The following is a 27655-nucleotide window of genomic DNA, read 5'->3' on the forward strand; positions in this document are numbered from 1 at the left end:
TACAACACACACAATGCAAGTACAGCAACCAATCGTTCCCGCCCCCTAGAGGACCAGAAGGGAGACTGCGACACAGAACAGATACAACACATCCCCACAATGCATCATGGTTTCCTCCTCTCTGTCCCAGAGACAACCGAGGGCAATCAAATTATCTCTCCGGACAAAGGGGAGATCGCCAATACACATGTGGAGACAACAGGACAGACATCACCATTTAAACACACAATGGGACAATGGGACAATAGAACCACACCCAGCAAATTCCTCCCATACATATAACTTACATCAATTTAAACAGTATAACTTGGGGACAAACCTATCCAAAATTCACTTGAATAGGTTCAGGGGTTTAAAAGTTAGTATGGGCCATAATCCTGAGGCAAGAGGCTTTTAAACAGCCCCCTCCAAAACACCGTGGCGAGGTTGGTTTCGCCACATATACACATATATATTTTTTTAACTTTATATACACATACAGTACAGACCAAAAGTTTGGACACACCTTCTCATTCAAAGAGTTTACTTTATTTTCATGACTATGAAAATTGTAGATTCACACTGAAGGCATCAAAACTATGAATTAACACATGTGGAATTATATACATAACAAAAACGTGTGAAACAACTGAAAATATGTCATATTCTAGGTTCTTCAAAGTAGCCACCTTTTGCTTTGATTACTGCTTTGCACACTTTTGGCATTCTCTTGATGAGCTTCAAGAGGTAGTCACCTGAAATGGCCTTCCAACAGTCTTGAAGGAGTTCCCAGAGATGCTTAGCACTTGTTGGCCCTTTTGCCTTCACTCTGCGGTCCAGCTCACCCCAAACCATCTCGATTGGGTTCAGGTCCGGTGACTGTGGAGGCCAGGTCATCTGGCGCAGCACCCTATCACTCTCCTTCATGGTCAAATAGCCCTTACACAGCCTGGAGGTGTGTTTGGGGTCATTGTCCTGTTGAAAAAGTAATGATGCCACTCATTTTTCTTTACTTAGCTGCTTTTTTCTTGCCATAATACAAATTCTAACAGTCTATTCAGTAGGACTATCAGCTGTGTATCCACCTGACTTCTCCACAACGCAACTGATGGTCCCAACCCCATTTATAAGGCAAGAAATCCCACTTATTAAACCTGACAGGGCACACCTGTGAAGTGAAAACCATTTCAGGTGACTACCTCTTGAAGCTCATCAAGAGAATGCCAAGAGTGTGCAAAGCAGTAATCAAAGCAAAAGGTGGCTACTTTGAAGAACCTAGAATATGACATATTTTCAGTTGTTTCACACTTTTTTGTTATGTATATAATTCCACATGTGTTAATTCATAGTTTTGATGCCTTCAGTGTGAATCTACAATTTTCATAGTCATGAAAATAAAGAAAACTCTTTGAATGAGAAGGTGTGTCCAAACTTTTGGTCTGAACTGTATATATACAGGTCCTTCTCAAAAAATTAGCATATTGTGATAAAGTTCATTATTTTCTGTAATGTACTGATAAACCTTAGACTTTCATATATTTTAGATTCATTACACACCAACTGAAGTAGTTCAAGCCTTTTATTGTTTTAATATTGATGATTTTGGCATACAGCTCATGAAAACCCAAATTTCCTATCTAAACAAATTAGCATATTTCATCCGACCAATAAAAGAAAAATACAAAAAAAGTCAACCTTAAAATAATTATGTTCAGCTATGCACTCAATACTTGGTCGGGAATCATTTTGCAAAAATCACTGCTTCAATGCGGCGTGGCATGGAGGCAATCAGCCTGTGGCACTGCTGAGGTGTTATGGAGGCCCAGGATGCTTTGATAGCGGCCTTAAGCTCATCCAGAGTGTTGGGTCTTGCGTCTCTCAACTTTCTCTTCCCAATATCCCACAGATTCTCTATGGGGTTCAGGTCAGGAGAGTTGGCAGGCCAATTGAGCACAGTAATACCATGGTCAGTAAACCATTTACCAGTGGTTTTGGCACTGTGAGCAGGTGCCAGGTCGTGCTGAAAAATGAAATCTTCATCTCCATAAAGCTTTTCAGCAGATGGAAGCATGAAGTGCTCCAAAATCTCCTGATAGCTAGCTGCATTGACCCTGCCCTTGATAAAACACAGTGGACCAACACCAGCTGCTGACATGGCACCCCAGACCATCACTGACTGTGGGTACTTAACACTGGACTTCAGGCATTTTGGCATTTCCCTCTCCCCAGTCTTCCTCCAGATTCTGGCACCTTGATTTCCGAATGACATGCAACAGTCCAGTGCTGCTTCTCTGTAGCCCAGGTCAGGCGCTTCTGCCGCTGTTTCTGGTTCAAAAGTGGCTTGACCTGGGGAATGCGGCACCTGTAGCCCATTTCCTGCACACGCCTGTACACGGTGGCTCTGGATGTTTCTACTCCAGACTCAGTCCACTGCTTCCGCAGTTCCCCCAAGGTCTGGAATTGGTCCTTCTCCACAATCTTCCTCAGGGTCCGGTCACCTCTTCTCGTTGTGCAGCGTTTTCTGCCACACTTTTTCCTTCCCACAGACTTCCCACTGAGGTGCCTTGATACAGCACTCTGGGAACAGCCTATTTGTTCAGAAATTTCTTTCTGTGTCTTACCCTCTTGCTTGAGGGTGTCAATGATGGCCTTCTGGACAGCAGTCAGGTCAGCAGTCTTACCCATGATTGCGGTTTTGAGTAATGAACCAGGCTGGGAGTTTTTAAAAGTCTCAGGAATATTTTGCAGGTGTTTAGAGTTAATTAGTTGATTCAGATGATTAGGTTAATAGCTCGTTTAGAGAACCTTTTCGTGATATGCTAATTTTTTTAGATAGGAATTTTGGGTTTTCATGAGCTGTATGCCAAAATCATCAATATTAAAACAATAAAAGGCTTGAACTACTTCAGTTGGTGTGTAATGAATCTAAAATATATGAAAGTCTAATGTTTATCAGTACATTACAGAAAATAATTAATTTTATCACAATATGCTAATTTTTTTAGAAGGACCTGTATATATATACAGGATCTTGGTTTGAGTAAAGTTTGATATGGGTGATGCCCAGCTGTGCTCCATTCACAGGCAGTAATATACCCAGTAAAATGCCCCCTTCCCAGCTGTGCCCCCTTCACTGACAGTAAAAAATATAAAAAATAAACTCTACATACTGACCTGGTTCTCCAGCCGCAGGGGGGGGGGAGTAATGATGGAGCAGAAAGCCGACAGATGGCTCTTGCTTCATCATTACAGGCAGCTGTCTCTGCTTCCTATGGATACAGTGATAGCTGCCAGGAAGTGGGACATACCTCCCCCGTACCGGGACTGTCCTGCTGGAACCGGGACAGTTGGGAGGTATGGCAAAACCGGTGGTGAAGCCTACTCAGAGATCAAGTATAATGAAAAAATTTGCACCTGTTCTGTGCTTTTGACTCGCACTGGTTTTTGCTTACAATTGCTCTCAATGTTGCTGCAGGAACCCCATATTCAATCATCTAGTAGTATCTTGCTGCTGTGTGAGCAGGTATTCTTTGAATGTATCTGTACGGTAAACCTCCAAAATAAATTTTACTGGTGGGCCCTACACAGCCCAGTCCGACACGGTGCATATATATATCTATATATATATATATATATATATATATATATATATATATATATATATATGCTACAAATTGCTCCTTTGCAACATTCCCCATATTAACCTCTGCATTGTTAAATATTTCAATGTCTGTTAGCAAAATAATAAGAAGCAATGATAACAATAGATATATTCAAAATTCCAATAGCAGTTCATGCACACAAAGTGATACATTTACATACATAATTATACACTGTAGTACCCAATGGTGAAAAAAAGACACATTGTCCATCAATCCACCTTATTCACAGTAAACCAAATGTCGAATGATTTCCCTGGAGGAACTGAACAACATCAATCAAGTGACCTTCTGGTTCAAGGTAAAAAAAAAAAATCACTTATATGGTGTTCTTCTTTTCATCTTTACAGCTGCTGATCTGCCAATTTCTGTCATCCAAGATGTCCACACCGCTTCTCAGACTGCCTGATGCATGCTGTACATTTGGTAGTCCAAGACACTTCCTTCTTGTTCAGCCGTGCCTTCGGCCTGATCACTTGATAAGCGCTGGCCAATCCAAGGACAGCAGGAAGTATCTTAGGCTATCAAATGCACAGTATGCCTCTAGAAGTAATATAAGTAGTCCTAGAAGTTATGTGGCCATCTTGGATGAGTATGGGAATAGGAGGATCTGAAGCTGAAAAGATGAAAGGGAGGTCACCATGTAACTGCTCGTTTCCCAGTTCCTGGGAAAGGATAACTGTCAAAGTCATTAACCTGCCCCGGACCGCCGCACGCAGGATTGCGTCCTGCCGGCGGCCGTGCTCTTCTGGGTGGACGCATATACGCGTCCTCCCGCGAGAGCCGAGATTTCCTGCGCGCGCGCTCATAGGAACGGAAGGTAAGAGAGTGGATCTCCAGCCTGCCAGCGGCAATCGTTCGCTGGCAGGCTGGAGATGTTTTTTTTTAACCCCTAACAGGTATATTAGACGCTGTTTTGATAACAGCGTCTAATATACCTGCTACCTGGTCCTCTGGTGGTCCCTTTTGTTTGGATCGACCACCAGAGGACACAGGTAGCTGTGTAAAGTACCACAAAACACTACACTACACCCCCCCCCTGTCACTTATTAACCCTTTATGAACCACTGATCACCCCTGATCACCCCATACAGACTCCCTGATCACCCCCCTGTCATTGATCACCCCCCTGTCAGGCTCCGTTCAGACGTCCGTATGATTTTTACGGATCCACGGATACATGGATCGGATCCGCAAAACACATACGGACGTCTGAATGGAGCTTTACAGGGGGGTGATCAATGACAAGGGGGTGATCACCCATATAGACTTCCTGATCACTTCCCTGTCATTGATCACCCCTCTGTCATTGATCACCCCTCTGTCATTGATCACCCCCCTGTAAGGCTCCATTCAGACGTCCGTATGATTTTTACGGATCCACGGATACATGGATCGGATCCGCAAAACACATACGGACTGTCTGAATGGAGCCTTACAGGGGGGTGATCAATGACAAGGGGGTGATCACGCATATAGACTTCCTGATCACTTCCCTGTCATTGATCACCCCCCTGTCATTGATCACCTCCCTGTAAGGCTCCATTCAGACGTCCGTATGATTTTTACGGATCCACGGATACATGGATCGGATCCGCAAAACACATACGGACGTCTGAATGGAGCCTTACAGGGGGGTGATCAATGACAGGGGGGTGATCACCTCATATACACTCCCTGATCACCCCCTGACATTGATCACCCCCCTGTCATTGATCACCCCCCTGTCATTGATCACCCCCCTGTAAGGCTCCATTCAGACGTCCGTATGCGTTTTGCGGATCCGATCCATGTATCCGTGGATCTGTAAAAATCATACGGACGTCTGAATGGAGCCTTACAGGGGGGTGATCAATGACAGGGGGGTGATCAGGAAGTCTATATGGGTGATCACCCCCTTGTCATTGATCACCCACCTGTAAGGCTCCATTCAGACGTCCGTATGTGTTTTGCGGATCCGATCCGTGGATCCGTAAAAATCATATGGACGTCTGAATGGAGCCTTTCAGAGGGGTGATCAATGACAGAGGGGTGATCAGTGACAGGGGGGTGATCACCCCATATACACTCCCTGATCACCCCCCTGTCATTGATCACCCCCTGTAAGGCTCCATTCAGAAATTTTTTTGGCCCAAGTTAGCGGAAATATTTTTTTTGTTTGTTTTTTCTTACAAAGTCTCATATTCCACTAACTTGTGTCCAAAAAATAAAATCTCACATGAACTCACCATACCCCTCACGGAATCCAAATGCGTAAAATTTTTTAGACATTTATATTCCAGACTTCTTCTCACGCTATAGGGCCCCTAAAAAGCCAGGGCAGTATAAATACCCCACATGTGACCCCATTTCGGAAAGAAGACACCCCAAGGTATTCCGTGAGGGGCATATTGAGTCCATGAAAGATTAAAATTTTTGTCCCAAGTTAGCGTAAAGTGAGACTTTGTGAGAAAAAAAAAAAAATCAATTTCCGCTAACTTATGCAACAAAAAAAAAAATTTCTATGAACTCGCCATGCCCCTTATTGAATACCTTGGGGTGTCTTCTTTCCAAAGTGGGGTCACATGTGGGGTATTTATACTGCCCTGGCTTTTTAGGGGCCCTAAAGCGTGAGAAGAAGTCTGGGATCCAAATGTCTAAAAATGCCCTCCTAAAAGGAATTTGGGCCGCTTTGCGCATCTAGGCTGCAAAAAAGTGTCACACATCTGGTATTGCCGTACTCAGGAGAAGTTGGGGAATGTGTTTTGGGGTGTCATTTTACATATACCCATGCTGGGTGAGAAAAATATCTTGGTCAAATGCCAACTTTGTATAAAAAAATTGGAAAAGTTGTCTTTTGCCAAGATATTTCTCTCACCCAGCATGGTTATATGTAAAATGACACCCCAAAACACATTCCCCAACTTCTCCTGAGTACGGCGATACCAGATGTGTGACCCTTTTTTGCAGCCTAGGTGGGCAAAGGGACCCACATTCCAAAGTGCACCTTTCGGATTTCACCGGTCATTTTTTACAGATTTTGATTGCAAACTACTTCTCACACATATGGGCCCCTAAATTGCTAGGGCAGTATAACTACGCCACAAGTGACCCCATTTTGGAAAGAAGACACCCCAAGGTATTTCGTGAGGGGCATGGCGAGTTCCTAGAATTTTAAAAATTTTTTCGCAAGTTAGTGGAATATGAGACTTTGTAAGGAAAAAAAAAATCAAAAAAAAATCATCATTTTCCGCTAACTTGTGACAAAAAATAAAAAGTTCTATGAACTCACTATGCCCATCAGCGAATACCTTAGGGTGTCTACTTTCCGAAATGGGGTCATTTGTGGGGTTTTTCTACTGTTTGGGCATTGTAGAACCTCAGGAAACATGACAGGTGCTCAGAAAGTCAGAGCTGCTTCAAAAAGCGGAAATTCAAATTTTTGTACCATAGTGTGTAAACGCTATAACTTTTACCCAAACCATTTTTTTTTTGCCAAAACATTATTTTTTTATCAAAGACATGTAGAACAATAAATTTGGCGAAAAATTTATATATGGATGTCGTTTTTTTTGCAAAATTTTACAGCTGAAAGTGAAAAATGAGATTTTTTTGCAAAAAAATCGTTACATTTTGATTAATAACAAAAAAAGTAAAAATGTCAGCAGCAATAAAATACCACCAAATGAAAGCTCTATTAGTGAGAAGAAAAGGAGGTAAAATTCATTTGGGTGGTAAGTTGCATGACCGAGCGATAAACGGTGAAAGTAGTGTAGTGCAGAAGTGTAAAAAGTGGTCTGGTCATTAAGGGGGTTTTAGCTAGCGGGGTTGAAGTGGTTAAAAGACAAATGTCTTTTTTGAATTTGCCATTACTACATCTTGGGGACTTAGCACTCCATGAAGAACCTTTTTAATCTTGACCTTGTATGTATAAAGATGATCTTCTCTAAGACATCTTTTTTCTAAGATGAATAACCCAATTTTTGGATTATGCCTACAAAATGATGCCTCTATGTTTTCTAGCTTTGTTGCAGACGGTTCGCGTGTTTTCATATGTGTCATAGAGCAATGGTGTATTGATTTCCATTCCAGATTCCAGTTCATAAACAATACTTTTCCATACGTAATCCATGGTCGAATCAGTATTGTGAGAATTGGGGGTAATATCTTCATAGGTTTCTCCTTCATTTTGTGCATGGTCCGAGAACTTTGTTTTCTCATCTGTCCACCTGAAATGATAATGACAGGCTTATACAGTATATATAGGAGTGCCTATAAAACAATAAAAAAAATACAATATTGCTCAAAAATATTGGGACATATTTATTAAGACTGGCGTTTTAGATGCAGGTCTTAAAAAAATCCCTGCATTGGTGGTGGATCCGCAGTAGCTATGTAGCCGCGCCGGCCTCTGCATAACTTCGGCGGATCCACCATCACTTCTAATTGTAAGACAGTTTCCTAGCTGTCTTACATTTAGACCATTTTCTACACCTAAAACAGACATAGAAAATGGTAAATGAGACGGCCCTTCCAGCCCTTCCCCGCCCACATCACTCCCACTTTTGTAGACCTGGCGTGAGCGGGGAAAAGTCGCAGAGGACAGCGCAAAGGACCTTTGTGCCACAATCTGCACCAGAATTACGCCTAATGTAGGCATATTTCTGTTTCATAAATGACCCCCATTATACCAATTATAGATCTGTCATGTCTGTTAAACTGTCCTGTTATTTGAAGACTGCATAGCACTGAGTCCATGATGCTGAGTTGAGGGATATGTAAATTGTATTCAGTATTGTCATGCAAAAACCCTACAGACCCAGCTAGTTTTCACCTGTAAAGGTGGATTTACACATCCCAAATATAACGGCCCATATGTATCCTGCTTACTCTTGATCCCGATAATCTGCCCATCTAAAGGTGCCTCAGATCACCCGATGAACAAGTGAAACGCTCTACTCCAGCAGGTCTGTATAAGGGACTGTTATTTATATGAAAAATATTTTGAGGTTTTCTAACTTTTTTTAAAACCATGTTTTGTTCCTTATTGTATTTTTGCTTTACTTTGCAATATTCTACCTTGTATATAGTATAAGGGGTTTTCTGGGAGAAAAATATTGGTGACATTCTCAGAATAGGTCATCAATATCTGATCTCTTGAGCAGTGGTGTACATAGAGAAGTAAGGGCCCCATAGCAAGAATCAAACCAGGCCCCCCACACAGGACAGAAGGGCTTCCGCCTAAATTCTTTTTCAATGACCCTTGGGCCTTTTTTCCACTGCCTCACTTGCTAAAAGTTGTTCCTTTAAAACAGGGATGGTCAACTTGCGGGTCTCCAGCTGTTGTAAAACTACAATTCCCACCATGCCCTACTGTAGGCTGATAGCTGTAGGCAGTCTGGGCATGCTGGGAGTTGTAATTTTGTAACAGCTGGAGAGTCTCAGGTTGGCCATCCCTGCTTTAGAGGGTAGAGTCCTAACCAAGTTTTCACCTCCAGAAGAGGAGATAATCCTAACTAAAACTAGGCCCCCTCTGTCCCTGGGCCCCACATAGCAGTCGCATGGTCTGCCGCTATGGTAGTTACGCCCCTGCCCTGGAGTTCTGACATCAAGCACTGCAGTACCCCAGAGCATGGGGTACCGGCAAATGGCATGTTATTTAATGTTATATAATGTTATGCCATTTATTGAAGGCGTTGCCATCGTTAACAGTCCTGATTCAAGATGCACCCCCAGATCAGTTGACCAGTTTTAGGGGATAGTTCAGAAAGAAAGGAAGCAATGCCTTGTACTCCTTCTTCTCAGGCCCAAAAAAGCTTCAGAGACTAAGGCTAGTTTCACACATGGGGTGGAGCTATCCGGCAGGCTGTTCAGACAGATGAAGAGTCTGCCAGAGTTCTCCAGATCCACCCTAGACAGACATTTATGCTGGAATCTGGCCAGACAAAAAACTGTTGCACACAGCAATAGTGTCTGGCCAAATTCCTGCCGGATCCCATTATGGTCTATGGGGTGCAGTGGGCACATGGCACTAACCATCTATGCCAAATTTGAAGAACTGCCTGCCAGATTGCTTTGCTGCACATGTGAAAGAAGACTTACAGATCTGTGCAAGATCAACAGAAAGAGAGAGAAATAGGAGAACTTAAAATCTGCATGACCAAACATAAGAGTCAGAAAAGTAACCTGCAGCTACCACCATTCAGACTTTGCTGCTTTGAGATAACTGTTAAGACATTCAGCATACCTGGAAACTTCCTGGCCAGACTTGCCTTCAAAACCCTTTATCTTGCCGTTAACATTACAGTCATGATTGCCAAGGTACTGTTGGCAGCCATAGATTCTACTGAGAGAGACTTTAGCAAGATAGTGTGCAGAGAAGGCCATAACTCTTATCCTTGCTTAAATCCATACACCGCTATCTGGGAGAGAGTTACGCTATGTACAATTGGAACTGTGACTGCTACAGTTGGATGCACTACAACTACCATGTTGTACTACAGTTAGGAGAAATGTTTATTTTTCCATATCTGGCCAGGCTTCCTGACTCCTACACCATACGCTGGCTTTTGCACTCTACACACCCTGCCTTGCACCCATCCAAACACCTTACATAAGTGCACCCTAGCTTACCATAAAGCAAGTGCCCCAGAATCAGGGTGTTCCCTGAGGGAAGAAAGGGTGCCCCCTTCTTTCACAGCATGGCCCTAGGGAGCAATGGTGTGGGAACAGCCATCGCAATTGACTGACAGCCAGAGCCCCTACCTCTCCTATCCTCCTCTCTGGCTCCTCCGGGATCGCTGCAGCACCAACACTGATAAGCCATTTGAAGAGGCTGCGGCCTATTCACAGCATACCAAGCACAGCAATCTTCATTGTATAGAGGCTGTGCTCGGAATTGCAGCCCAGGCGCATTAATCTAAGGACTCATGCACACAAACTTATTTTCTTTCCGTGTCCACTCCGGGTGTTTTTGCAGACCGCGTGCGCAACCATTCATTTCATTGGGTCCGAAAAAAAAAGGAAGGTACTCCGTGTGCATTCCGTTTCCATATGTCCGCATTTCCGTTCCGCAAATAAAATAGGACGAGGATAGTACTGTTCTATTAGAGGCCACCTGTTCTGTTCCACAAAATAAGGATTGCACACGGACGTCATCCCTATTTTTTGCGGATCCGTTATTTGCAGACAGCAAAATACATACGGTCGTGTGCATGAGCCCTAAATGGAGCTGAGCTGTGCTTAGGCCATGTGATGTCACTGGCTTAGATACAGGCCGCATCACTCTGGTGAAAGCTGATCAATAGCGTATCAGCAGATGGCCCCCCCACAGATCAGATATTGATGACCTATCTTGAGGATAGGCTATCAGTATTAATCTCCCGGAAAACCATTTTAGAGAAGCATGCCAAGTTTGTTTTTTGCTTTTTGTGTCTCCCGTTTGCACGGTACATGAGGTCGAAAGTAGTGCAGACAAATATTGTACTGGCCACTTAATTGCAGAAATATATGTGGGTCCAGTAGTTTACAAACCTGGGCAAAAAAAAAAATATTCCAGGAATGTGTTTTTAAGTATACAGGCGGTTACTAGAGCAACCAAAGCAACTAGAAATACAACCAGAAATACAACCTGAAAGACACACTGGGCAACATGAAAAAATAAAATAAAACAGATGGTCTTTGCCCTTTCAAGAAATGTGCATAGATCAAGTCATAGGACATTACTATGATGCTCAAGAGTATCCACTTATCATTCACTGACCAAAGGAACGTTGTGAAGGAAATAGTAAAACTACATCTTTATTAAAACTTGATTAAAATGTGAACAGGAGGGAAAACTCTACCTAATATAAGACCTCCCAATTGACAAACATATATCCACACCAATGCAGTCGACAGATAACACGGCACCAGCTCGTCTAAGGCGGATGCGCAAGGCCCAGCCTGCCATGTCGCTCAGGTGTAAACACAAGTCAATTTGGCAAACCACGTAGTGGAATCAACTACAAACGTGTGTTGATCCACGAATACTTCCAACAGCAGTATGATACTAGGCAGTAAACACTGCTCTATGATCCTGAGCAGTAATAAACCACTCCTGTACATACAGGGCAGGTGTATTCACCGTGGTGTAAGTGGCAATAAATGTCACTAAATTACTTGCCCTATAAATATTTAAACCCTTGATAAACATCTGCCCATGCTAAGCAGTTGCGACCTGTGAATCAACGCACATGCCCACTGTGCCGTGTGGTGCAGGAGCTGTCATCCACTGCCGCATGAGCACGAATCAAAGGAGGTATTTGCTAGGCAGCCCTATGACACTTGTGACGCCTGGATATGAGCGAACTGTTTGATAGACATCTGCCCACCCTCATCAGAGGGCTGAAGATACAGACCACTACTGCGGTGTGAACACGAATCAAACAGACTAAACCTGGCTGTGTGTATCATGAGTTTGTCCCCACTAACAGCTCTACGCGTTTCGCCATTTTGGGCTCATCAGGAGCAGATTAGATGTGGGGATGGACAAACAACAAGAAAGCCGCCAGCCTCTGTCCAGAGGCAGCAGCAACAGTGCTAGAATGTCCGTACTCGGCCGCAAGGACGCGCAGCTGATAAAGAGGAGGCCTCTCCCCTTAGCCGGATCGAGCCTCTGGAGTGGCCAATGGGGGAGCAAGGGGTACGGCTAAGCTGCAGTTGAACCCTGCCCATCCCGTCCGCCCCCTCCTTGGAGCGATCAGGTTAAGGTGTCAAAACACTCTTACTTACGGACCGAGGGACCAAACGGCGGTGTATATATACATAACAAGAATGTATCTTGTAGCATCAAGGTACCAAAGTGACAGGGATTAGTTAATTACATGTTTTCAATATGAATAAATCTGATAGAAAGATGTGACATATTGCTGGCTACCGGATAGGCTGTAATAGCCCTTAGTAGCAAAAGGAACATCGCACACCATAGATATTACAAACTGATAACTAGTAGAGATGGCCTTGCGGTTCGCCCGGTGGTCGTTTCGCGGCAAACTTTGCATGTTCGTAATTCGTCGAACATGCGAACATACGGAGAAATTTCTTTTACATTGTGAAGAACTTTGACCCATGACACATCCATCAGGTGGTACAGGACAGCCAATTGAGACGTTTCCGCACATGGACATAACCCTACCTTATAAATAATCCCGATCTGGCAGCCATTTTACATTCATTGTTTTGCCAGTGTAGGGAGAGGTTGCTGTGTGGAGCAGGGACAGACTGTTAGGGACACCAAATGCTAGCTAATAGGACCACAAAAGTCATTTTAAGGAATAGTATAGGTGTGCTATCGATAGGTGTTCATACACAGAGGGGTGCGATATACTTATAATATGCTTTTATAATGAGTCCAAAACATAGATCTATATAGTGATCACCCGGAAGTCAGGCGCCTAGGGGCTAGGGGCTTACTAGGGCCATTTTTATATAGGGTAAGCTTCCGGACGGTGTCGCTCTTATCAGGGCGGGTGGTCTGTGGTTAGGCTATCAGTTCCAGAATAGCACCCCCTCAGGGTCAGTTCTTTGCCCACCCTGTCCTTCAATACCACATCATCATCTAGTTCAGGGATGGATGTTTTTTTGCTTTCCCTCCTGGATTCATCGATGTGCACTGGAACCCCCCGGATTGTGGTAGGACATATGGTTTCTGATTTGGTGCCGCCGAGCACCTGATTTAGTACCGCCGAGCACTTGTTATTGCCTACCACATCTATGCTTATTGCTTAACTTTAATAATTTAATTTATTTTCATTTTGAGGGATATCTTTTCCATTCACACGTCCGCAAAATGGGTCCGCATCCATTCCACAATTTTGCGGAACGGGTGCAGACCCATTAATTTTCAATAGGGCCGGAACGTGCTGTCCGCATCCGCATTTGCGGATCAGCACTTCCGCATCTGTGCTTCTGTTTCCGCAAAAAAATAGAACATTTCCTATTCTTGTCCGCAATTGCAGACGAGATTAGTCATTTTCTATATTAGTGCCGGCGATGTGCGGTCCACAAATTGCGAAATGCACATTGCTGGTGTCCGTGTTTTGCGGATCCGCAAAACACTTACGGACGTGTGACTGGACCCTCATAGTAACATTATTAAAGGTTACGTTTTATATTTATGTATATTCTAATGGATTGCCTTCCTTGTACAATGTTATAATATACTTTCTATGTTAGAAAGTATATTATAGTGCATTTGTATTGTGCGGCAGTTGTGTGCGGTTCTGCTGCGATACTGCAGGTATATAGAGGGACAAGCATTATTGGAACAAATAATTTCTACTGGTGTGATATACCAGTCACCCCCCAAAAAAACTGATTGAAGCAGGGTGTTATATACCAATATACTGATATACTGTCTTCATAGTGCATTTGGGTACTGTATAGTGCATTTGCGCATGCGCGTACTCGAAAATTATATTGCCGATATTTCGCATAGAATTGTTCCAACACTACACTTAGCCCCAGATCACCCCCCATCACCCCAATTAACCCCTTGATCACCCCTTGATCGCCCCTGTCAATCACCTAGTGAAAGGAAAAAAGTGATCAGTGTAAACTGTCAGGTTTTAGGATAGTTTAGGCCCCGTGGTTAGGTAGTTTGGCGATTGTTTAGCGCCCAGCCCACTGCACCGCAGTCACTGATTCGCTGATTAGCGTATCGCTAATGAGCATTGTACTTTTATAGTATCTGTAAGTGATCAAAACTGATCACAGTCAGATCTATAATATTATTAGTGTCACCTTAGTTCGCCCTCCACCCAAAACGCAGTGTTTGCCCGATCAGGCCTGATCGTCGCCCACACGTGCGTTAACCCACGCTCGCCCCACCGCAGTGACAATAAATTATTTTTTTTTGATCACTGCACAAGCGCTGCGGCGATAAAAAAAACTGTTTTGATATTTTTTATCAATCGCAGCGGCCTCCGGTACTTCGCTAGCCTCCCATTTGTAAGACAGGCTTGCTTTTTTTCTTGGGTAGTCTCAGGGAATACCCCTAAATTTAGTAGTCCAAATGTCAAACAGGGGGTATTCTTCTGAAGAGGCCTACAGGCTTCTGACCCAGTCGGATGAGGAATGGGAACCCTCATCTGATGAATCTAGCGGGTCAGAATATGAACCTGTAGAAAGCAGTGGCAGTCTGACACAAAGTTCGGGTGAGGAGGTTGAGGTCCCTGATACCACCGGGCGTACCCGGCCCCGTGTTGCTAGACCACAGGTTGCGCAGGATCCGCTTCAAGGGCAGCAGAGTGGTGAGGCATACACCAGCAGCGTAGCCCACCCTGGACCTAGTACCAGAACTGCCGTACAACATGGTGAAGTGGCGAGCACCAGAAGGGCAGTTGAAGCTGGTACGGTGGCACGTGCAATAGTTACCCCGTCGCAGCCACCGCACAGACAGGCCCGTAGACCCCCTAGAGTCCCTGAGGTGCTGGCAAATCCTGATTGGCAGTCCCCAACTTCAGCCGCACCATTAGTTCCCCCTTTCACCGCCCAGTCTGGAGTTCGGGTTGAGACAGCTCAGATCGGTTCGGCCCTGGGATTTTTTGAGCTGTTCTTGACTGCGGAGCTCTTGGACTTAGTTGTGGCAGAAACAAACTGGTATGCCACTCAATTTATATCCGCCAACTCGGGAAGCTTTTATGCCCAGCCTTTCCGGTGGAAACCAGTCCAAGTTTCCGAATGAAAAAAATTTCTGGGCCTTCTCCTCAACATGGGTCTAACCAAAAAGCATGAATTGCGGTCATATTGGTCCACGAACCCAATTCATCACATGCCCATGTTCTCTGCTGCCATGTCCAGGGCACGATTTGAGGCCATCCTGTGTTTCCTGCACTTTAGTGACAATAGTACCTCTCGTCCCAGAGGCCACCCAGCTTTTGACCGGCTCCACAAAATTCGGCCCCTCATAGACCACTTCAACCAGAAATTTGCAGATTTGTATACCCCTGAGCAAAACATCTGCGTAGACGAGTCCCTTATACATTTTACCGGGCGCCTTGGCTTCAAACAATACATCCCAAGCAAGCGCGCCCGGTATGGGGTCAAATTGTATAAGCTCTGTGAAAGGGCCACAGGCTATACCCACAAATTTCGGATATATGAGGGTAAAGATCAGACCCTGGAGCCGGTCGGTTGCCCTGACTACCTGGGGAGCAGTGGGAAGACAGTCTGGGACTTGGTGTCACCCTTATTTGGCAAGGGGTACCATCTTTATGTGGACAATTGCTGTGGCACCGCGCGAACTAGTCGCGCAGGCTTCCCCCAAGGGCTCGTTACCACCCGTCTTGCAAGGGGGGAGAGGGCTGCCTTGTGTAACGAAGAACTGCTCGCGGTGAAATGGAGAGACAAGTGTGACGTTTACATGCTCTCCTCCATTCACGCAGACATGACAATCCAAATTGAGCGAGCAACCAGTGTCATTGAAAAGCCCCTCTGTGTCCACTACTATAATTTGCTCATGGGAGGGGTGGACTTCAATGACCAGATGTTGTCTCCGTATTTAGTTTCCCGACGCACCAGATGCTGGTATAAGAAGGTGTCTGTATATTTAATTCAATTGGCTGCATATAATAGTTTTGTTCTCTACAGTAAGACTGGGAGAACAGGATCGTTCCTCAAATTAGAGGAAGAGATCATCGAGAACCTCCTGTATCCAGGAGGTTCCGTGGCCCCATCCACCAGTGTAGTTAGCCGTCTACACGAGCGACATTTCCCCAGTGTCGTTGCCGGTACCTCAACCCAACAGTCACCCCGAAAAAGATGTTGTGTCTGTAGCAGGAGTGGAATAAGGCGTGACACCCGCTATTTCTGTCCTGACTGCCTTGACCACCCTGCCCTATACTTTGGAGAGTGTTTCCGGAAGTACCACACACAGGTACACTTAGCATAGGGATTGCATCTCAGAGGACAGGCACACAGGGCTATTAGGGCCCATTCACACAGAGCTGCTGCAAACCTCTCCTTTCACCTGGGACAAAGTGCATAATGTACTTTGCCACATCTTTGGGCGATTTGCGCTTTGCACATTGTCCCATGGGGAAGGAGAGGTTTGTCCTATAAAGGTAAAAAAAAAAAAAAAATCACCAGTAAGCAAAAAAGTTAACGTTATGTTCAAAAAGTTCAAGTTTATATGTTGGAAAGAAGACACCCAAGGTATTTCATGATGGGCATAGTGAGTTCATGGAAGTTTTTATATATTTTGTCACAAGTTAGTGGAATATGAGACTTTGTAAGAAAAAAAAAAAAGAAATAAAAATTCATCATTTTCCGCTTGTGACAAAAAAGAAAAAGTTCTATAAACTCACTATGCCCATCAGCGAATACCTTAGGGTGTCTACTTTCCGAAATGGGGTCATTTGTGGGGTTTTTCTACTGTCTGGGCATTGTAGAACCTCAGGAAACATGACAGGTGCTCAGAAAGTCAGAGCTGCTTCAAAAAGCGGAAATTCACATTTTTGTACCATAGTTTGTAAACGCTATAACTTTTACCCAAACCATTTATTTTTTTACCCAAACATTTTATTTTTATCAAGTGAAAAATGTCATTTTTTTGCAAAACTTTCATTAAATTTCAATTAATAACAAAAAAAGTAAAAATGTTAGCAGCAATGAAATACCACCAAATGAAAGCTCTATTAGTGAGAAGAAAAGGAGGTAAAATTCATTTGGGTGGTAAGTTGCATGACCGAGCAATACGGTGAAAATAGTGTAGTGCAGAAGTGTAAAAAGTGCTCTGGTCATTAAGGATGTTTCAGCTAGGGGGGCTGAAGTGGTTAAGAATCCAAGATGGCTGAGGGTATTTATAGGACGGTGACATCACAGGGTTGGTTGGCTGCTGATTGGCTACGTGCATGGCATTATGGGTGATCCTGCCTTCCCAGAGTTCCTTGCTCCATCTCCTCACACTTGCAGCAGCCATTTGAGGAAAAAATGCGATTCGTTACCACGAAGTGTGAGGAAATTCGGATTCTGTGCAAATCCAATTTTTCCTGAAATTCAGGATTGAATTGCACTTCGTCACCTTCGATTCACTTGTCACTAGTCAGCACCACAATAGCCAGAAATGTGAGTTCCGCATACTACACTCCTACAAAATGGTTCACACCCTGAGTAGAAAAAATGTCAGGCACGCTACTTTCCAGGCGTGAGCAAGGCTAAACCAGCATTCCTCACAGTTCTACTGTAATGTTAGTGACACTAGTAGTCTTAACCGCTTGCCGCCGCGCTAACGCCGAAAGGCGTCATCGCGGCGGCTCTCCCAGGTCACACTAACGCCAATAGGCGTCATCTCGCGAGACGCGAGATTTCCTGTGAACGCGCGCACACAGGCGCGCGCGCTCACAGGAACGGAAGGTAAGCGAGTGGATCTCCAGCATGCCAGCGGCGATCGCTCGCTGGCAGGCTGGAGATCCGAATTTTTTAACCCCTAACAGGTATATTAGACGCTGTTTTCATAACAGCGTCTAATATACCTCCTACCTGGTCCTCTGGTGGTCCCTTTTGTTAGGATCGACCACCAGAGGACTCAGGTAGGTCAGTACAGTCGCACCAAACACTACACTACACTACACCCCCCCCCCCCGTCACTTATTAACCCCTTATAAACCCCTGATCACCCATGATCACCCCATATAAACTCCCTGATCACCCCCCTGTCATTGATCACCGCCCTGTCATTGATCACCCCCCTGTCAGGCTCCGTTCAGACGTCCGTATGATTTTTACGGATCCACGGATACATGGATCGGATCCGCAAAAAGCATACGGACGTCTGAATGGAGCCTTACAGGGGGGTGATCAATGACAGGTGGGTGATCACCCATATACACTCCCTGATCACCCCCTGTCATTGATCACCGCCCTGTCAGGCTCCATTCAGACGTCCGCATGATTTTTACGGATCCGATCCATGTATCCATGGATCCGTAAAAATCATGCGGACGTCTGAATGGAGCCTTACAGGGGGGTGATCAATGACAGGCGGGTGATCACCCATATACACTCCCTGATCACCCCCCTGTCATTGATCACCGCCCTGTCAGGCTCCATTCAGACGTCCGCATGATTTTTACGGATCCGATCCATGTATCCATGGATCCGTAAAAATCATGCGGACGTCTGAATGGAGCCTTACAGGGGGGTGATCAATGACAGGCGGGTGATCACCCATATACACTCCCTGATCACCCCCTGTCATTGATCACCCCCCTGTCATTGATCACCCCCCTGTCAGGCTCCATTCAGACATCCGCATGATTTTTACGGATCCGATCCATGTATCCATGGATCCGTAAAAATCATGCAGACGTCTGAATGGAGCCTTACAGGGGGGGTGATCAGTGACAGGGGGGTGATCAACCTGATTACCCTGATCACCCCCTGTCATTGATAACCCCCCTGTAAGGCTCCATTCAGACGTCCGCATGTGTTCTGTGGATCCGATCCATGTATCCATGGATCCGTAAAAAATCATGCGGATGTCTGAATGGAGCCTTACAGGGGGGGTGATCAGTGACAGGGGGGTGATTACCCTGATCACCCCCTGTCATTGATAACCCCCCTGTAAGGCTCCATTCAGACGTCCGCATGCGTTTTGTGGATCCGATCCATGTATCCATGGATCCGTAAAAAATCATGCGGATGTCTGAATGGAGCCTTACAGGGGGGGTGATCAGTGACAGGGGGGTGATTACCCTGATCACCCCCTGTCATTGATAACCCCCCTGTAAGGCTCCATTCAGACGTCCGCATGCGTTTTGTGGATCCGATCCATGTATCCATGGATCCGTAAAAAATCATGCGGATGTCTGAATGGAGCCTTACAGGGGGGGTGATCAGTGACAGGGGGGTGATCAGGGAGTCTATATGGGTGATCACCCCCCTGTCATTGATCACCCCCCTGTCATTGATCACCCCCCCCCCTGGTAAGGCTCCATTCAGCCATTTTTTTTGGCACAAGTTAGCGGACATTTTTTGTTTGTTTTTGTTTTTGTTTTTTCTTACAAAGTCTCATATTCCACTAACTTGTGTCAAAAAATAAAATCTCACATGGACGCACCATACCCCTCACGGAATCCAAATGCGTAAACATTTTTAGACATTTATATTCCAGACTTCTTCTCACGCTTTCGGGCCCCTAAAAAGCCAGGGCAGTATAAATACCCCACATGTGACCCCATTTCGGAAAGAAGACACCCCAAGGTATTCCGTGAGGGGCATATTGAGTCCATGAAAGATTGAAATTTTTGTCCTAAGTTAGCGGAAAGTGAGACTTTGTGAGAAAAAAAACAAAAAAAATCAATATCCGCTAACTTATGCAAAAAAAAAAAAAATTCTAGGAACTCGCCATGCCCCTCATTGAATACCTCGGGGTGTCTTCTTTCCAAAGTGGGGTCACATGTGGGGTATTTATACTGCCCTGGCTTTTTAGGGGCCCGAAAGTGTGAGAAGAAGTCTGGGATCCAAATGTCTAAAAATGCCCTCCTAAAAGGAATTTGGGCCCCTTTGCGCATCTAGGCTGCAAAAAAGTGTCACACATCTGGTATCGCCGTACTCAGGAGAAGTTGGGGAATGTGTTTTGGGGTGTCATTTTACATATACCCATGCTGGGTGAGAAAAATATCTTGGTCAAATGCCAACTTTGTATAAAAAAATGGGAAAAGTTGTCTTTTGCCAAGATATTTCTCTCACCCAGCATGGGTATATGTAAAATGACACCCCAAAACACATTCCCCAACTTCTCCTGAGTACGGCGATACCAGATGTGTCACACTTTTTTGCAGCCAAGGTGGGCAAAGGGGCACCTTTCGGATTTCGCAGGCCATTTTTTACACATTTTGATTTCAAGGTACTTCTTACACATTTGGGCCCCTAAATTGCCAGGGCAGTATAACTACGCCACAAGTGACCCCATTTTGGAAAGAAGACACCCCAAGGTATTCCGTGGGGGGCACGGCGAGTTCCTCGAATTTTTTATTTTTTGTCACAATTTAGCGGAAAATGATGATTTTTCTTTTTTTTTCTTTTTTCCTTACAAAGTCTCATATTCCACTAACTTGCGACAAAAAATAAAAAATTCTAGGAACTCGCCATGCCCCTCACGGAATACCTTGGGGTGTCTTCTTTCCAAAATGGGGTCACTTGTAGGGTAGTTATACTGCCCTGGCAATTTAGGGGCCCAAATGTGTGAGAAGAACTTTGCAATCAAAATGTGTAAAAAATGCCCTGCAAAATCCGAAAGGTGCACTTTGGAATATGTGCCCCTTTGCCCACCTTGGCAGCAAAAAAGTGTGACACATCTGGTATCGCCGTACTCAGGAGAAGTTGGGCAATGTGTTTTGGGGTGTCATTTTACATATACCCATGCTGGGTGAGAAAAATATCTTGGTCAAATGCCAACTTTGTATAAAAAAATTGGAAAAGTTGTCTTTTGCCAAGATATTTCTCTCACCCAGCATGGGTATATGTAAAATGACACCCCAAAACACATTCCCCAACTTCTCCTGAGTACGGCGATACCAGATGTGTGACGCTTTTTTGATGCCAAGGTGGGCAAAGGGGCACATATTCCAAAGTGCACCTTTCGGATTTCACCGGTCATTTTTTACAGATTTTGATTGCAAAGTTCTTCTCACACATCTGGGCCCCTAAATTGCCAGGGCAGTATAACTACGCCACAAGTGACCCCATTTTGGAAAGAAGACACCCCAAGGTATTCCGTGAGGGGCATGGCGAGTTCCTAGAATTTTTTATTTTTTGTCGCAAGTTAGTGGAATATGAGACTTTGTAAGGAAAAAAGATAAAAAAAAAAAAATCATCATTTTCCGCTAACTTGTGACAAAAAATAAAAAATTCTAGGAACTCGCCATGCCCCTCACGGAATACCTTGGGGTGTCTTCTTTCCAAAATGGGGTCACTTGTGGCGTAGTTATACTGCCCTGGCAATTTAGGGGCCCAAATGTGTGAGAAGAACTTTGCAATCAAAATGTGTAAAAAATGGCCTGCAAAATCTGAAAGGTGCACTTTGGAATATGTGCCCCTTTGCCCACCTTGGCAGCAAAAAAGTGTCACACATGTGGTATCGCCGTACTCAGGAGAAGTTGGGGAATGTGTTTTGGGGTGTCATTTTACATATACCCATGCTGGGTGAGAGAAATATCTTGGCAAAAGACAACTTTTCCCATTTTTTTATACAAAGTTGGCATTTGACCAAGATATTTTTCTCACCCAGCATGGGTATATGTAAAATGACACCCCAAAACACATTCCCCAACTTCTCCTGAGTACGGCGATACCAGATGTGTCACACTTTTTTGCTGCCAAGGTGGGCAAAGGGGCACATATTCCAAAGTGCACCTTTTGGATTTCACCGGTCATTTCTTACACATTTTGATTGCAAGGTACTTCTCACACATTTGGGCCCCTAAATTGCCAGGGCAGTATAACTACCCCACAAGTGACCCCATTTTGGAAAGAAGGCACCCCAAGGTATTCCGTGAGGGGCATGGCAAGTTTTTAGAATTTTTTATTTTTTGTCGCAAGTTAGTGGAATATGAGACTTTGTAAGAAAAAAAAAAAAAAAAAAATCATCATCATTTTCCGCTAACTTGTGACAAAAAATAAAAAGTTCTATGAACTCACTATGCCCATCAGCGAATACCTTAGGGTGTCTACTTTCCGAAATGGGGTCATTTGTGGGGGTTTTCTACTGTTTGGGCATTGTAGAACCTCAGGAATCATGACAGGTGCTCAGAAAGTCAGAGCTGTTTCAAAAAGCGGAAATTCACATTTTTGTACCATAGTTTGCAAATGCTATAACTTTTACCCAAACCATTTTTTTTTTGCCCAAACATTTTTTTTTTATCAAAGACATGTAGAACAATAAATTTGGCGAAAAATGTATATATGGATGTCGTTTTTTTTGCAAAATTTTACAGCTGAAAGTGAAAAATGTCATTTTTTTGCAAAAAAATCGTTAAATTTCGATTAATAACAAAAAAAGTAAAAATGTCAGCGGCAATGAAATACCACCAAATGAAAGCTCTATTAGTGAGAAGAAAAGGAGGTAAAATTCATTTGGGTGGTAAGTTGCATGACCGAGCAATAAACCGCTAAAGTTGTGGAGTGCCGATTTGTAAAAAAGGGCCTGGTCACTAGGGGGGTATAAACCTGTGGTCCTTAAGTGGTTAATAACAGTAGATATGTTTGTAAAATATCACATATTTTTTTAAAATAATGTGCTAAAAGTGAAAATGTAATTTTACATCTTGTACATTAAAATTTAATTTTTATTATCCTTAAGGTGACATTGAGAGCAGGGCCAGCCTTTGGGGTGTGCGACCTGCGCAACCGCACAAGGCGCACTACCCTGCACTCCTGAAAGTGGTGCCAAATGGTCCCCTTTTCCAGGCATCCAGTCACCAGAACAATTCATCCGGCTTCTAATCTACCACTCCCAGCATACCTTTAAACCTGGTCAGGCCATGCTGGGATCTGTAGTTTCACATACTTATATGTCAAGGACTAACCTGAACATGCAAATGATATCTGTATTGAGTTGTTTTTGAGCTGGTACTGTATATATACATTGTATTGGTTCTGGTGCTGTACTTCTGTAAGGAGCCTGGTTGTGGTGCTGTATTTATGTTCCATGTTTGGTTTTGGTTCTGTAATTATGAAATGAGCTTGGTGCTATTTTTATGTTCCTTGCTTGGCTCTGATGCTGTATTTATCTCATAAGCTTGGTCCTGGTGCTGTATTTATGTAACGAGCTTGGTTCTGGTGCTGTATGTATGTATGGCTTGGTTCTGGTGCTTGATTTATGTAATAAGCTTGGTTCTGGTGCTGTATTCATGTAATGAGCTTGGTTCTAGTGCTATATTCATGTAACCAGCTTGGTTCTGGTGCTATATTCATGTGATGAGCTTGGTTCTGGTGCTGTATTCATGTAATGAGTTTGGTTCTGGTGCTGTATTCATGTAATGAGCTTGGTTCTAGTGCTATATTCATGTAATGAGCTTGGTTCTAGTGCTGTATTCATGTGATGAGCTTGGTTCTGGTGCTGTATTCATGTAATGAGCTTGGTTCTGGTGCTGCATTCATGTGATGAGCTTGGTTCTGGTGCTATATTCATGTAATGAGCTTGGTTCTAGTGCTGTATTCATTTAATGAGCTTGGTTCTAGTGCTGTATTCATGTAATGAACTTGGTTCCGGTGCTGTATTCATGTAATCAGCTTGGTTCTGGTGCTGTATTCATGTGATGAGCTTGGTTCTAGTGCTGTATTCATGTGATGAGCTTACTTCTGGTGCTGTATTCATGTGATGAGCTTAGTTCTGGTGCTGTATTCATGTGATGAGCTTGGTTCTGGTGCTGTATTCATGTGGTGAGCTTGGTTCTGGTGCTGTATTCATGTGGTGAGCTTGGTATGGCACCACTACTTACTTCTGTGCACACACGGTGTCCTCTCCATTCACTGCTATGGAACTTTTGAAAATAACCAGTGCTCAGCTATTTTTGAAAGTCCCGTAATGGTGAATTGAGGGGTGGTCGTGCATGGTTGTGGAGGTATGTTGGGAAGGGGGGTGGAGGATGCGCAAAAAAGACTTCTCAAACAGGGTAGTATGTAGTTGGGAGTGTCCTGATTGGAGTGACAGTTGTCAAAGAAAGTAAATATCACAGCCTATTTTGTAATCTGTTGTAGTGACATAACTGAGTGAAATCCCACAATGCAGCCATTACACAACGACTAGGGATGAGCGAACTCGAACTGTATAGTTCGGGTTCGTACCGAATTTTGGGGTGTCCGTGACACGGACCCGAACCCGGACATTTTCGTAAAAGTCCGGGTTCGGGTTCGGTGTTCGTCGCTTTCTTGGCGCTTTTGTGACGCTTTCTTGGCGCTTTTTGAAAGGCTGCAAAGCAGCCAATCAACAAGCGTCATACTACTTGCCCCAAGAGGCCATCACAGCCATGCCTACTATTGGCATGGCTGTGATTGGCCAGAGCACCATGTGACCCAGCCTCTATTTAAGCTGGAGTCACATAGCGCCGCCCGTCACTCTGCTCTGATTAGCGTAGGGAGAGGTTGCGGCTGCGACAGTAGGGCGAGATTAGGCAGATTAACTCCTCCAAAGGACTTGATTAACTGATCGATCTGCAGCTGTGGATCATTGAGCTGCTGATCCTCAATTGCTCACTGTTTTTAGGCTGCACAGACCGTTTGTCAGTCTCATTTTTCTGGGGTGATCGGCGGCCATTTTGTGTCTTGTGGTGCGCCAGCACAAGCTGCGACCAAGTGCATTTAACCCTCAATGGTGTGGTTGTTTTTTGGCTAAAGCCTACATCAGGGTGAAGCTGTCACACCAAGTGCATTTAACCAGCAATAGTCTGTTCATTTTTTGGCCATATACAAAATCAGGGGCAAGCTGCGCCTGTCACCAAGTGCATTTAACCCTCAATGGTGTGGTTGTTTTTTGGCTAAAGCCTACATCAGGGTGAAGCTGTGACACCAAGTGCATTTAACCAGCAATAGTCTGTTCATTTTTTGGCCATATACAAAATCAGGGGCAAGCTGCGCCTGTCACCAAGTGCATTTAACCCTCAATGGTGTGGTTGTTTTTTGGCTAAAGCCTACATCAGGGTGAAGCTGTCACACCAAGTGCATTTAACCAGCAATAGTCTGTTCATTTTTTGGCCATATACAAAATCAGGGGCAAGCTGCGCCTGTCACCAAGTGCATTTAACCCTCAATGGTGTGGTTGTTTTTTGGCTAAAGCCTACATCAGGGTGAAGCTGTCACACCAAGTGCATTTAACCAGCAATAGTCTGTTTATTTTTTGGCCATATCCCAGTCTAATTCTGTCACTAAATCCATACCGGTCACCCAGCGCCTAAATACTAGGCCTCAAATTTATATCCAGCTAAATCTGTCCCTAGTGCTGTAGCTGGGCGAGTTATTTAGTGTCCGTTCAAGCACATTTCTTGTTCTGGGTTGAAATACAATTCCCAATTTAGCAATTTCATAATTTAGTGGTTCCTGCTATATCAGAGCTATTTGAAATCTATCCCAAAAAGGGTATATAATATTGAAGGTGCACATTGGGTCATTCAGAATAACTTCACACACACCCGCTACTGTGTATTTCCAAGTCTAATTCTGTCACTAAACCCATACCTGTCACCCAGCGCCTAAATACTAGGCCTCAAATTTAAATCCCTCTAAATCTCTCGTTACCGCTGTACTGTTGTTGCTGGGCAAGATATTTAGTGTCCGTCAAAGCACATTTTTTGTTCTGGGTTGAAGTACAATTCCCAATTTAGCAATTTCATAATTTAGTGGTTCCTGCTATATCAGAGCTATTTGGAATCTATCCCTAAAAGGGTATATAATATTGAAGGTGCACATTGGGTCATTCAGAATAACTTCACACACACCCGCTACTGTGTATTTCCAAGTCTAATTCTGTCACTAAACCCATACCTGTCACCCAGCGCCTAAATACTAGGCCTCAAATTTAAATCCCTCTAAATCTCTCGTTACCGCTGTACTGTTGTTGCTGGGCAAGATATTTAGTGTCCGTCAAAGCACATTTTTTGTTCTGGGTTGAAGTACAATTCCCAATTTAGCAATTTCATAATTTAGTGGTTCCTGCTATATCAGAGCTATTTGGAATCTATCCCTAAAAGGGTATATAATATTGAAGGTGCACATTGGGTCATTCAGAATAACTTCACACACACCCGCTACTGTGTATTTCCAAGTCTAATTCTGTCACTAAACCCATACCTGTCACCCAGCGCCTAAATACTAGGCCTCAAATTTAAATCCCTCTAAATCTCTCGTTACCGCTGTACTGTTGTTGCTGGGCAAGATATTTAGTGTCCGTCAAAGCACATTTTTTGTTCTGGGTTGAAGTACAATTCCCAATTTAGCAATTTCATAATTTAGTGGTTTCTGCTATATCAGAGCTATTTGAAATCTATCCCTAAAAGGGTATATAATATTGAAGGTGCACATAGGGTCATTCAGAATAACTTCACACACACGCTTCTGTGCATTTCCAAGTCTAATTCTGTCACTAAATCCATACCGGTGACCCAGCGCCTAAATACTAGGCCTCAAATTTAAATCCCTCTAAATCTCTCGTTACCCACCGCTGTACTGTTGTTGCTGGGCAAGATATTTAGTGTCCGTCAAAGCACATTTTTTGTTCTGGGTTGAAGTACAATTCCCAATTTAGCAATTTCATAATTTAGTGGTTTCTGCTATATCAGAGCTATTTGAAATCTATCCCTAAAAGGGTATATAATATTGAAGGTGCACATAGGGTCATTCAGAATAACTTCACACACACGCTTCTGTGCATTTCCAAGTCTAATTCTGTCACTAAATCCATACCGGTGACCCAGCGCCTAAATACTAGGCCTCAAATTTAAATCCCTCTAAATCTCTCGTTACCCACCGCTGTACTGTTGTTGCTGGGCAAGATATTTAGTGTCCGTCAAAGCACATTTTTTGTTCTGGGTTGAAGTACAATTCCCAATTTAGCAATTTCATAATTTAGTGGTTTCTGCTATATCAGAGCTATTTGAAATCTATCCCTAAAAGGGTATATAATATTGAAGGTGCACATAGGGTCATTCAGAATAACTTCACACACACGCTTCTGTGCATTTCCAAGTCTAATTCTGTCACTAAATCCATACCGGTGACCCAGCGCCTAAATACTAGGCCTCAAATTTAAATCCCTCTAAATCTCTCGTTACCCACCGCTGTACTGTTGTTGCTGGGCAAGATATTTAGTGTCCGTCAAAGCACATTTTTTGTTCTGGGTTGAAGTACAATTCCCAATTTAGCAATTTCATAATTTAGTGGTTTCTGCTATATCAGAGCTATTTGAAATCTATCCCTAAAAGGGTATATAATATTGAAGGTGCACATAGGGTCATTCAGAATAACTTCACACACACGCTTCTGTGCATTTCCAAGTCTAATTC

At 43.9% G+C, this 27655-nt stretch overlaps 1 protein-coding gene across 1 annotated transcript in view; it reads right to left on the reverse strand.

Moving 5' to 3' along the window:
* Positions 1–7383: 7383 nt before the first annotated feature.
* The window catches only part of LOC122941307, a 162240-nt gene continuing 141968 nt past the window's right edge, over positions 7384–27655 (reverse strand). Inside the window, exon 22 of the mRNA XM_044298430.1 lies at positions 7384–7846. Within this exon, the coding sequence (XP_044154365.1) occupies positions 7612–7846 (235 nt within the window). The 3' untranslated portion in view covers positions 7384–7611. The remainder of the gene's footprint in view (positions 7847–27655) is intronic.

This window comes from Bufo gargarizans, chromosome 6, assembly GCF_014858855.1.
Source record: "Bufo gargarizans isolate SCDJY-AF-19 chromosome 6, ASM1485885v1, whole genome shotgun sequence".
Lineage (NCBI taxonomy): Eukaryota > Metazoa > Chordata > Amphibia > Anura > Bufonidae > Bufo > Bufo gargarizans.